General features: G+C 41.1%; 3 gene segments (V, D, J or C); 1 reads left to right on the top strand and 2 right to left on the bottom strand.

Moving 5' to 3' along the window:
- LOC127157529 (immunoglobulin lambda constant 7-like) overlaps window positions 1-13427 on the top strand; it is a 108488-nt gene that overhangs the window by 48719 nt on the left and 46342 nt on the right.
- Window positions 462-1068, bottom strand: LOC127157514 (Ig kappa chain V region K16-167-like). The segment is given in 2 exon segments: window positions 462-778; window positions 901-1068. Coding segments are annotated over 2 exon segments (366 nt in total).
- Window positions 1914-13316, bottom strand: LOC127157509 (Ig kappa chain V region 3547-like). The segment is given in 2 exon segments: window positions 1914-2251; window positions 13158-13316. Coding segments are annotated over 2 exon segments (372 nt in total).

The following is a 13427-nucleotide window of genomic DNA, read 5'->3' on the forward strand; positions in this document are numbered from 1 at the left end:
TGTGCAACTCAAAAAAACGTCATTTCCACCGTCACAGATTGATACTTAACGCAGTACAACATTTGAGATGTGGCAGAAATTACACTGCGGAAGGGGAAAAAATGATGAATGAAATTTTAATGTTCAAAACATACAAAAGGAGATCTTATGCTGATCACATTTTGTGTAATTCTGGATTGAAAGGACATGAGGACTCTGCTGTTTCCCTCACATGTATCATCAACTTTTGTTGGACTTTTTGTGGTGGAACATTTTAAATGATGAATTAAATACATTTATGGTGATGTTGTGTAAGAAAAACACATCAAAGATCCAGAAAGAGACTCACAAATCAGCACAACATGTTTGACGGAATGATCCAGTTATAAGAAATAACCTCCATCAGCAGCTGCAGTTTCTCTCATCTGTATCAGTGCAGTCACTGTGACTCTGACTGATGGAGGTTTTTGTACGACTCTTGATCACTGTGTGAACACTCCACCACTGTGATAACTCTGACAGTAATAATCTCCAGCATCTTCACTCTGGACTCCACTGATGGTCAGAGTAAAATCTCGTCCAGTATTTTCTGTTCCACTGCCACTGAATCTAGATGGAGTTCCTGACTGGAGGCTGTTTATATAATATATGAGGAGTTTAGGAGCTTGTCCAGGTTTCTGCTGATACCAGGCTAAGCGGTCACTATATATTCCTACATCTATATTACACTCTATTGTAGCGGTTTGACCCTGTTGGACAGTTTTAACTTCAGGTTGAGTCAGAGTGACTCCTCTGGATTCTAAAGAAGAGAAAAAAAAGTCACTTTGTTTGTAAACCACCTTTATAACAAAATATTGGTATATCAAAATGGTTAAAAAAACAACAATAGCTTATTATTCATATCAAAATATAATATCCCACCTTGAATAAAAACTGCAATGGTCCAGATGAGGATGATGATGTTGTTCATTGTTGTTGTTTTGTCTTGTGTGATGATGAAGATTCTGTTCTGTTCTGCTCTCAGTCATGAAGTGTTAAACTCACAGCACTATAAACACTCTCAGAGCACTGAAGCATGTGCTGACAATGCAAAGAAGTGGGCAGGATTTACAACAGATTGTACTGCTGTCATTGTGCTGCTAACAAAAACAACTGATAAATCAGTTTTAATGAATATATTTTTTATAATAATTGTAATATGAAAAGAAAAAAAAAAACTTCATGAAAAACTTCCTCTCTCTCCACCTCAGCCCCACAAAATCACACTGCTGGTGTTAGTGAAATACTGGACGAGACTTCAGAAACGTTTCTTTCATGATTTTATGCAGGTCTCCACTACAATGTTAGATACAGTTATTCTTCCAGTTCTACTCTGGTCCTGCATTGATACAACACAAAAATGACAAGACTTGTGTAATGTGAGCAGTAGTGATTCATGTAGTCATAGAGTTGTGTTGTGAAGACTCAATCTGGAATTTGTCAAGGCCAGAGCAAAATTTTAATGTTGGCAAACAGTCCAGATCCTGATGAAACAAAACATCCTCAAACCATCAAACTAACAACTGTGTTTGACTGCTGCTATGAGGTTCTTTTTATGAACTGAAGTGTTTGATTTTTGCTAAACATAATAGCAGGAACATCCAGTTTCTTTCTCTTTCTTTCTTTTTTTTTTTTTTTTGATAGTAACATGCAAGCTAATTTAATTTTATTTATTTTTTTTACTGCAATGCTTGTTGAGTATCAAACCTTTTTTGTTCATTCATTATAGTGATTAACCTAACCAGTACAGACTGAATTTATTATTAGATAGTGTTCTGCATCATAATATAGTGATCTACAGACAAGAGTGATTGAGTTGATTCACACCCATCAGCAGCTGCAGTTTCTCTCATCTGTATCAGTGCAGTCACTGTGACTCTGACTGATGGAGGTTTTTGTACGACTCTTTATCACTGTGTAAACACATGTTTACTGTTTGGATAGTGGAAACTCTGACAGTAATAATCTCCTGTATCTTCAGTCTGGACTCCACTGATGGTCAGAGTGAAATCACTGTCAGATCCACTGCCACTGAATCTAGATGGAGTTCCAGTGTAACGGTTTGTTGCAGCATATATGAGGAGTTTAGGAGCTTCTCCAGGTTTCTGTAAGTACCAGTGTAAGGAATTACCATTATACACTCCACTGCTGACTTTACAGTTTATTCTGACTTCTTGTCCTTGAGCTGCTGTTATTGATGGACTCTGAGTAACAGTGTACTGTCCTCTACACTCTGAAAGAAAGGGAAAAAAGACAAGAATTAAAATTATGTATATTTCACATTTTAAAACAATCACTGTAATTATTTTTATAAAAGGTTTTACTACAAACTTTGAGCAAACAGTGTGAGTGTCCAGATGAGGATGATGATGTTGTTCATTGTTGTTTTGTCTTGTGTGATGATGAAGATTCTGTTCTGTTCTGCTCTCAGTCATGAAGTGTTAAACTCACAGCACTATAAACACTCTCATGCAAAGTGTCTCTCTATGTAAATGATCTTCATACACAGAACAGGCAGCTGTCAGTCTCAGATCACGGATGAATTTTCAATGCGTGGTCATATTCTCCAAAAAAATTCAAAGTTTTCATAATTAGTGATGAATGTGAACTACAGAAATTAGAAAGACACTATCAACAGTGAGGGTTTGATTATTTTACAAAACAATAATTTTGTTTTGTTTGTGGGAAATTTATTAGATTAATATTAAACTGATTAATATTTACACAAGTCAAAATAAAAGCACAGATGGGTGAAATGTTATTTAAAAAAAATTAAAAATACTGGCTAATTTATAAAATACAAGTGTGACTGGATCCTAAATGACAGAATTTCATCCTGAAGTGAGGAACCAATTGGGATTTACAGGAAAGAAAGAAAGAAAGAAAGAAAGTCACGAATCTGGTCGGTGTCCCGTTGTCCACTCACCACCAGATGTCACTCTCGCCTCACCTACACACTCTGACTGTCACTTTGCATCTCGGACTGCATCTCCCATCCTCCACCGCTCTGATTGCGTCAGCCCCCGTGACCAATCAGGCGTTCTATAAAAACCCCGGTCCTCCTCAGTGCACTTCACGGTTGGTTGAATTATTGTATTGTTGTTATTGTTAGCGTTTCCTAGTTTCCTCGTTCCTGGTTCCTGGTTTTGTTCTCCCGCCTGGTTATCTCGTCTGGACTGTCTAGCCGCCTGCCTTTTGGACTCTCGCTCTCGTTTATTGGATTGTTCTCTCCCACTGCCTGTGATATTCCTGTCTGCTCCCGTCTCGACCCTGCCTGTACGACCATGTCTTTGTCTAGTAGTTTCAATAAAAGCTCGCATATGGATCCGCTCGCCTCACGTCTCTCACTCCGCGTAACAGAACCAACCGTCACAAGAGGATCCAGCAGCTTTTCACCCGGACATTCTGCAGATATGGACACCGACAGGACTTTATTCCGGATCAAACAGAGATCACGCACACTCGAGCAGTATACCCGTGAGTTCATTTCCATTTCAAATTATTCCACCCTCCCGGACTGTACAATTATTGAGATTTTTCGTGATGGCGTAAATCAGCCTTTAAGGGCGAGGCTGAGACGCGAGGGTCCGCGTTCGTCTCTCGCGGAATTTATGAACTTTGCCTTATTGTGTGTGGGCTCGCCGTGTACTGTGGGGGTCGCGAAGGAGGAACGCGACAACGCGGACATGGCAGCCGCGCATCCCGCGCGCAGATTGACGGTAACGCCGGATCACGACGCCACAAACAAGTTTTCCACCTGGATCGCTCGTGAAATGGCGGCCGTGGCGGAGTGCGCTCGAGCAATGGCGGCGACTGCGGAACCCGTTTGCAAGATGGCGGCGGCGCCGGCGTGCGCTCACAAGATGGCGGCGACGGCGGAGCCCGTCCACAAAATGGCGGCGATCACAGAGCTCCGTCACGTCACAGCCGCCATACAAGAGCCATTTAAAGTTGCAGTTACACTTCCTGAGTCTAGTCAAGTTTCCGAGTCAAGCCAAGCTGCAGCTGTATTTCCTGAGTCAAGTCAAGTTTCCAAGTCAAGTCAAGCTGCAGCTGTATTTCCTGTGTCAAGTCAAGCTGGAGCTATGTTTCCTGCGTCAAGTCAAGTCAGAACCGCTCTTAAGGCAAGTCAAGCTAAAACTGTGTTTCCTGTTTCAAATCAAGCCAGAACTGTTGTTCCTGTGTTAAGTCAAATTACTGCTGTTGCTTCTGTTTCGAGTCAAGTTACAGCCATCTTTCCTGAGCCACTGCACAAGATGGCTGCCATGCCAGAGCCACTGCACAAGATGGCTGCCACGCCAGAGCCACTGCACAAGATGGCTGCCACGCCAGAGCCACTGCACAAGATGGCCGCCGTCTCCAAGCCACTCCACAAGATGGCCGCCGTCTCCAAGCCTCTCCACAATATGGCTGCCATTCCAGAACCTGTGGTCAGCACCCGGACGCCACCTGTGGTCATGATGGCCCACGTGCTGGACACACCCCTAATGACAGTATGGGAAGCTAAAGAGGCGCTCCTTCATGTCGCGGCGGCTACCCACGAGTCAAGCCAGATCACAGCTGTTCCCTACGAGTCAAGCCAAGTCACAGTTGTTCCCCACGAGTCAAGTCACGCTACAGCTGTTGTTCCTGAGCCAAGCCATGTCGTTCACGAGTCAAGTCCCGGTACAGCGGATCTCCATGAGCCAGGCCCGGTAATAGCAGTTCCTCATGAGCCAAGTCAAGCTGCTGCTGTTATTCCAGAGCCAAGTCAAGCTTCAGCCGCTGCTCCAGAGTCAGGTCAGCCTACAGCTGTAACCTCCAAGTCCAGTCAAGCTTCCAAGTCAAGCAACGCCAAGGCTGCCGTCCCTGCGTCAAGCAACGCCATGGCTGTCGTCCCTGCGTCCCAACGTCAAGGCTGTCGTCAAGGCTGTCGTTCCTGAGTCAAGTAAAGTCACTACTAATCTTCACGAACCAAGTCAAGTCATTGCTGATCTCCAAGAGTCAAGTCAGTTCACTATTGATCTTCACAAATCAGGTCAAGTCACAGCCAATTTCCACGAACCAGGTCAAACCACAGCTGATCTTCATGAGCCCAACAAAGTTATTGCTGCTGCCCCAGAGTCCAGTCACGTCCCGCCTGACGGCCCAGAGTCCAGTCACGTCCCGCCTGACGGCCCAGAGTCCAGTCACGTCCCGCCTGACGGCCCAGAGTCCAGTCACGTCCCGCCTGACGGCCCAGAGTCCAGTCACGTCCCGCCTGACGGCCCAGAGTCAAGTCACGTCCTGCCTGACGGCCCAGAGTCAAGTCACGTCCCGCCTGACGGCCCAGAGCCTCGCCATGTTTCGTTTGACTGCCCAGAGCCACGCCATGTCTCGTCTGACATCTCAGGGTCACGGCCTGTCATGACGGCCAGCTTGCTGGACCCACCACTAGTGTCAGTGAGTGCTGCAAACATCCCAGTGGCATTAACACCTTCTAAAACCACCATTAAAGAGGTCCTGCCACCCACCGCTGCTCTTCCCATAATGGCAGTTGCCTTTTGGTGTGTGTGGGCTGCACACTCAGCTCCTGAGGTCACATCTGTTCCCGAGTCAGCTCCTGAGGTCACATCTGTTCACAAGTCAGCTTCTGAGGCCACGTCTGTTCACAAGTCAGCTCCTGAGGTCACGTCTGTTCCCAAATCACTCCCTGAGGCCACGTCTGATCTCAAGCCTGCTCCAGAGCTCCCGTCTGATCTCAAGTCTGCTCCGTCCCAGTTCCCATCTGGTCTCGGGCACCTTCTTCCCATATTCTGTCTGCCTCCTCTGTCCCTGCTCTCCCAAGGTCCCGCCAGCCTCCTGTGGTGTCAGCTTCGGCTGTAGATCCTCCTGGAGGCGCCCTGCCTCCTGCTCCTCTCATTCTGTCTGCCTCCTCTGTCAGGGCCCCCAGGTCCCAGTCCATGACGCCTACTGCCGGCGCCTACTGCGGCGCCTCCTGCTCAGCCTCCGGCTCCGCCCTGGAGGGCTCTATTCTGTCTCCTCTGCTCCGCCTCCAGCTCCGCCCTGGAGGGCTCCGCCTGCTCCGCCTCCGGCTCTGCCCGCCCTGGAGGGTTCCTGCTCCGCCTCCAGCTCCGCCTCTGGCTCCGCCCTGGAGGGCTCCTGCGCCTCCTGCTCCGCCCTGGAGGGCTCCTACGCCTCCTCCTCCGGCACCGCCCTGGAGGGCTCCTGTGCCTCCAGCTCCACCCTGGTGGGCCCCTGCCCTGCCGGTCCTGCCTCAATCACCAGGCCCTCCGCAGGGACCTGGTCCTCCAGCCCTCGCCCTGTCTCGCTCCCGCCCCACCGCTCCCCTGGACTGTTATTCTGTTGGAGCGTCTGGAAGCCGCTCCTTGGGGGGGGGCTATGTCACGAATCTGGTCGGTGTCCCGTTGTCCACTCACCACCAGATGTCACTCTCGCCTCACCTACACACTCTGACTGTCACTTTGCATCTCGGACTGCATCTCCCATCCTCCACCACTCTGATTGCGTCAGCCCCCGTGACCAATCAGGCGTTCTATAAAAACCCCGGTCCTCCTCAGTGCACTTCACGGTTGGTTGAATTATTGTATTGTTGTTATTGTTAGCGTTTCCTAGTTTCCTCGTTCCTGGTTCCTGGTTTTGTTCTCCCGCCTGGTTATCTCGTCTGGACTGTCTAGCCGCCTGCCTTTTGGACTCTCGCTCTCGTTTATTGGATTGTTCTCTCCCACTGCCTGTGATATTCCTGTCTGCTCCCGTCTCGACCCTGCCTGTACGACCATGTCTTTGTCTAGTAGTTTCAATAAAAGCTTGCATATGGATCCGCTCGCCTCACGTCTCTCACTCCGCGTAACAGAAAGAAAGAGAAAAAAAGAAAGAAAAAGAAAACTTAATGATTTTTCTGAATGAATATGTTTGGATTTCCATGTCCATGTTGATGAGTGCTGTACTTTGTCTGAAGCATTAAGAAATATTTGTGGTTGTTCTGTAGGTTGATGTGTTTGTTCACATTGTGCTTGAATTTAAGATGAATTGAGATTTATAAAGATTAATGCATTTTTGTGTGTATGGATGCACTGAAAAAAGATTTTCAAGCAGAACCCCATCCAATTAATCATTTCTCTTTCAATTTAACTTACCATTAATTTGTTTTATTTTTCAAGTAATATTTTTTTCACTCATATTTTTTTGTGGGTATACAGAAATCCTTGACCTTTCCTATAGTGGGTATACGGCGTATAGAGGGTATTTACCCTAACATATCAGAGGAAGATGCTGATAACTCGACTGAATTGATGGTTGAAGAATTCACTTTCAGCAGCCATGATTAACAGCAGCTGGCGATTAAAGTTTTCTATGCACAATTTGATTTGACTAAAGTCATGAGACCGATTATTCTCTCTCTATCCAATCATGTTGATGGATTAAAATAAAATAAAAATAAGCATGTAACGACCACCAACAGAGGGAAAATAGTGGAGAAAAAGTACCCATACATCACATAAAATGTACTCAAGTAAAAGTAAACAATTTTTTTCAAAAAAGTACAATTACTTACAAAAACTACTTAATTACTGTAAGGTGAGTATTTGTAATTTGTTACTTTACACCCCTGCTTAAGATTGTGACTATAATATGCAATTGCAAGTTATTAAGTCAGAATTATGAGATATAAACTTACAACTCTGAGAACATATCAGTCTTTCTCCTGGAGCTAAACTATTTATATCTCGCAGTCCTGACATTTTTCTCTGAATTGTGAGATATAAACTCGCAATTGCGGAAAAAAAAAAAAAAAAGAGTCAGTATTGTAAGCTTTTGTCTTGCAATTGTGACTTTAATTCTTGCCTATATCTCACAATTATGAATTTATAACACGCAACTACGAGTTTATATATCACAATTCTAAAAAAAAGTAAATATTGCGAGTTTGTATCAAACTAGTTGCAATTGCATGTTATAAACTTGCAAATCTGAGAAAAAAAAGTTTTGTTTTTTTTTTTTTTTTTTTACTTTATATCTCAGAATTGTGAGTTTATGTCTCTCAATTCTGACTTTATAATTCGTAATTGACCCTTCGCAAACAGTTCGATTGACAGGTGATCTGACCAATCATAACGCCAAATCTGCCATTCTGTCCAACAAACCAATCAGACAGGAGAGTAGATCAACTTCAGTGGACTTAAACTTGAAAAATTGTGTTGACTGAAAAAAAAAAAAAATGGTTGAAATAATATACGTTCTGATGTTCATTAATGTTTTTTTTTTTGTTGTTGTTGTTTGAAGTAAATTAGAAAAGACCAGTTCACATGTCATTGATCTAATAGGGCAATACACTGATCTGTCACGACATATTAAAAAGCACAAAATGGTATTTTTTTGTTTGAATTTCATTAAAAAATGACATTTTAAAGCTGAGACCTTGTTTCATACTGGAAACTCGCAATTCTGAGAATAAAAGTCAGAATTGCAAGTTTATGTCTTGCAATTCTGACTTTGCCACTCGCAATTGCAAGTTTATATTTCACACAATTATGATACAATCAAGCTGTTTGCAAAGTGTCAATTGTGAGCTATACAGTCAGAATTGCAAGACAAAGACTCACAGTTCTGACTTTTTTCTTGCAATTGTGAGTTTATGATTGATTATGATTGGTCAGATCGCCTGTCAATCAAGCTGTTTGCGAACGGTCAATTGCGAGAAAAAAAGTCAGAATTGTGACATAAAAAGTGACAAATACCTTTTTACATTTTTAATTCAGTGGCGGAAACAGGCTTCCATACATTTTGAGCAAGATATGTAATTAATAATATATTTTCTTAATCGAAAACATGAACTACAGGGTGGGCCATTTATATGGATACACCTTAATAAAATGGGAATGGTTGGTGATATTAATGTCCTGTTTGTGGCACATTATAAGTGGTCAGAAACTTGTAAATAACTCATGAAAGAATAAAGTTACGTTAAAACCAAGCACACCATTGTTTTTCTTGTGAAATTCCCAATAAGTTTGATGTGTGATGTATCCATATAAATGGCCCAGCCTGTATTTTTGACAGAAAACATTTTAAAAAGGCTTATGTTGTTTTTTTTGTTTGTTTGTTTTTTTTTGTTTTGTTTTTTTTGCATTTCAGAGAATTCTTTTTTCTTCACCAGACAACTGAATGAAATGTATAAAAAAATAATAATAAGTTTTTGTTTTGACAAAGTCCTTGACCCAGAGAGCACACGTCTGCAAGATGTGTCTGTTAAAGATCATTTGATCTGGAAAGCATCTGCTGTGTACAAACATATGACAGACGTCTGTAAGACATCAGTTTTACATACATTCCAAATCATAAACATCTTAAAGACATCTAACAGATGACATTTGACATCTGACAGGAAACGTCCTATAGACATATTGCAGATGAACAAACTAAAAAATACATCTTGCAGATGTAAATGCAGACATCAAATAGACGTCTCAGAGATGTATGTGTGCTATCAGAATTTCATTCACATTTCTCAAATCTCTGTGTATGAAGCAGCAACAGGCTGCAGAGGTTTGTCTTCCACATGTGGTGTTATTATAACTACGAGCGAATGAGACGCGGCGCTGATTTCTACCTGCTTCAGTCCAACTCCACTTATGTGAACAGCTGGTCTGCTCTCCAGAGTCTGGTCATCATCACTGCCGGATACCTGCAGCTCTACTTCCTCAAGAGACTCTTCAAAACCAAACCAGCAGAGGGAGACAAACCCCGCTGTTAACATCAACACTAAACCTGTCTCTTACTTCACAATACAGACACACATGGCTATTTTAAACACTATTATGTCCCAAGACTGAATTTGTAATAAACACTGACTTCATCATGAATTTGTTGTTGCTTTTCAAATGCTTTTTTTTTTTACTTTCAATGTTACAATATAGGATGTATCATAACAATAGGAATTATTACTTTCAAAATTATGATAATTCAAACTACAAGAGAAACAAACTACTACAATACACTCTGATTTATATTATTCTGACTGTGTTTATTTCCAATGAACAGTTTTGCCCCAATAAAAAGTGGAAAAACAAGGTAAATATCACCTGTGAGCAGAATATTTTAATTGTGTGTCATTTCCAGTGAAGCTGTAATTTTATTGTATTACGAGTGTGAAAATGTTATTTGCTTGTGCAACTCAAAAACATCATTTCCACCACTGTCACAGAACAAAACTTAATGAGTACAACATTTGAAATGTGACAGAAATTACACTGAGGAAAGGGAAACAATGACACATTAAATTTTAATGTTCAAAACATACAAACGGAGATCTTATGCTGATCACATTTTGTGTAATTCTGGATTGAAAGGACACAAGGACTGGTTGCTGTTTCCTTGTGAAAAAAAATAAAATAAATAAAAATAAAAATAAAAAATAAATAAATAAATAAATAAATAAAACAGATCAAAGATCCAAAAAGAGACTCACAAATCAGCACAAGATTTTTGTCTAAATGAGACTGCAGTATCTCTCATCTGTATCAGTGCAGTCACTGTGACTCTGACTGATGGAGGTTTTTGTACGACTCTTTATCACTGTGTGAACACACGTTTACTGTTGATGTTGTGGTAACTCACAGAGTAATAATCTCCTGTATCTTCAGTCTGGACTTCACTGATGGTCAGAGTGAAATCACTATTAGATTCACTGCCACTGAATCTAGATGGAGTTCCAGTGTAACGGCTTGTTGCAGAATATATGAGGAGTTTAGGAGCTTGTCCAGGTTTCTGCTGATACCAGGCTAAGTCATTACTATATATTCCTACATCTATATTACACTCTATTGTAGCGGTTTGACCCTGTTGGACAGTTTTAACTTCAGGTTGAGTCAGAGTGATTCCTCTGGATTCTGAAGAAGAGAAAATAAAGTCACTTTGTTTGTAAACCACCTTTATAACAGAATATTGGTATATTAAAATGATTTAAAAAAAACAACAACAATATATTATTCATATCAAAATGTAATATCCCACCTTGAACAAAAGCTGCAATGGTCCAGATGAGGATGATGATGTTGTTCATTGTTGTTGTTTTGTCTTGTGTGATGATGAAGATTCTGTTCTGTTCTGCTCTCAGTCATGAAGTGTTAAAGTCACAGCACTATAAACACTCTCAGAGCACTGAAGCATGTGCTGACAATGCAAAGAAGTGGGCAGGATTTACAACACATGACATGTTGCTATCTGTGAAATCTTTTCATGTGGTCTTTTTTATCATCACTGTATAAAGATCAACAAAATCATTTCATATGAGTTTAGGTTGAAGCTGCAGGGTTTTTTGTTTGTTTGTTTGTTTTGTTTTGTTTTGTGAATCAAAATGACTGAGCTGTGTGTAAAATTTAATTATACTGTAGGAAAGTCTATGATAAAAGAGGTCAAAGGTCAGATCAGTGACGAGGCCAGAAATCTCCAAGTGGATGAACCTTGGTGAAACAGTGTGGACCTGTGTATCATTTTAAATCTATTATTTAACAGTAACTGTTTTAGTAGCACCATCTGAACAAAACAATTCACTAAAAAGAGTAGGACTTTAGTTACATATTGATTGTTTATGACAAACAGATTCTCTGGAATAAAGCAACATTTCCAAAGCTACATATGAGAGAAAGACGACTGTTTAGGACAAAGTAATTCAACAGAATAAACTGACTTATGAATATTCATCACCACATATGAGAAAGAGAGCTGACAGAATGTAGACACATTTGTCTTGTTATCATTTATTATTTGCATAACTTTCTTACAGTGTTTTGCAGAACTGTGCAATGTTCAAAAATTGTCTGAATGTTACAAAAAGTCTCTTTGTGTCATTGATAAGCCAGTTATCATTTGGCACACAAAGAAATATAACACAGGTACTGTCTGTGTGCAGTGAACAGGTTTTTGGTGGTCGTATTGAAGCCCTGTGGCATCTCTAGCAGTGACTGTGATGTGGTCGCTGTTCATGATCTACAAACTCCATTTTTCCCAGCTCCCTTTCATGAAAAACTTCCTCTCTCTCCACCTCAGCCCCACAAAATCACACTGCTGGTGTTAGTGAAATACTGGACGAGACTTCAGAAACGTTTCTTTCATGATTTTATGCAGGTCTCCATTACAATGTTAGATACAGTTATTCTTCCAGTTCTACTCTGGTCCTGCATTGATACAACACAAAAATGACAAGACTTGTGTAATGTGAGCAGTAGTGATTCATGTAGTCATAGAGTTGTGTTGTGAAGACTCAATCTGGAATTTGTCAAGGCCAGAGCAAAATTGTTAATGATGGCAAACAGTCCAGATCCTGATGAAACAAAACATCCTCAAACCATCAGACTAACAACTGTGTTTGACTGCTGCTATGAGGTTCTTCTTATGAACTGAAGGGTTTGATTTTTGCTAAACAGGAACATCCAGTTTCTTTCTTTCTTTTTTTTTTTTTTTTTTTTTTTTTTTTTGATAGTAACATGCAAGCTAATTTAATTTGATTTATTTATTTTGACTGCAATGCTTGTTGAGTGTCAAGCCTTTTTTTGTTCATTCATTATATTGATTAACCTAACCAGTACAGACTGAATTTATTATTAGATAGTGTTCTGCATTGTAATATAGTGATCTACAGACAAGAGTGATTGAGTTGATTCACACCCATCAGCAGCTGCAGTTTCTCTCATCTGTATCAGTGCAGTCACTGTGACTCTGACTGACGGAGGTTTTTGTTCGACTCTTTATCACTGTGTGAACACACCACCACTGTGATAACTCTGACAGTAATAATCTCCTGTATCTTCAGTCTGGACTCCACTGATGGTCAGAGTGAAATCACTGTTAGATCCACTGCCACTGAATCTAGATGGAGTTCCAGTGTAACGGTTTGATGTCACATATATGAGGAGTTTAGGAGCTTCTCCAGGTTTCTGTAAGTACCAGTGTAAGTAACTACCACCAGCCACTCTACTGCTGACTTTACAGTTTATTCTGACTTCTTGTCCTTGAGCTGCTGTTATTGATGGACTCTGAGTAACAGTGTACTGTCCTCTACACTCTGAAAGAAAGAGAAAAAAGACAAGAATTAAAATGATGTTTATTTCACATTTTAAAACAATTACTGTAATTGTTGTTATGAATGTTTTAATACAAACCTTGAGCAAACAGTGTGAGTGTCCAGATGAGGATGATGATGTTGTTCATTGTTGTTGTTTTGTCTTGTGTGATGATGAAGATTCTGTTCTGTTCTGCTCTCAGTCATGAAGTGTTAAACTCACAGCACTATAAACACTCTCATGCAAAGTGTCTCTCTATGTAAATGATCTTCATACACAGAACAGGCAGCTGTCAGTCTCAGACCGCAGATGAATTTATTCAGTCACATTTATAATCTATAAAACAGAAGCTTTAATACTTTGTGATGA

Source organism: Labeo rohita, unplaced genomic scaffold (genome assembly GCF_022985175.1).
Source record: "Labeo rohita strain BAU-BD-2019 unplaced genomic scaffold, IGBB_LRoh.1.0 scaffold_110, whole genome shotgun sequence".
Classification (NCBI taxonomy): Eukaryota; Metazoa; Chordata; class Actinopteri; order Cypriniformes; family Cyprinidae; genus Labeo; species Labeo rohita.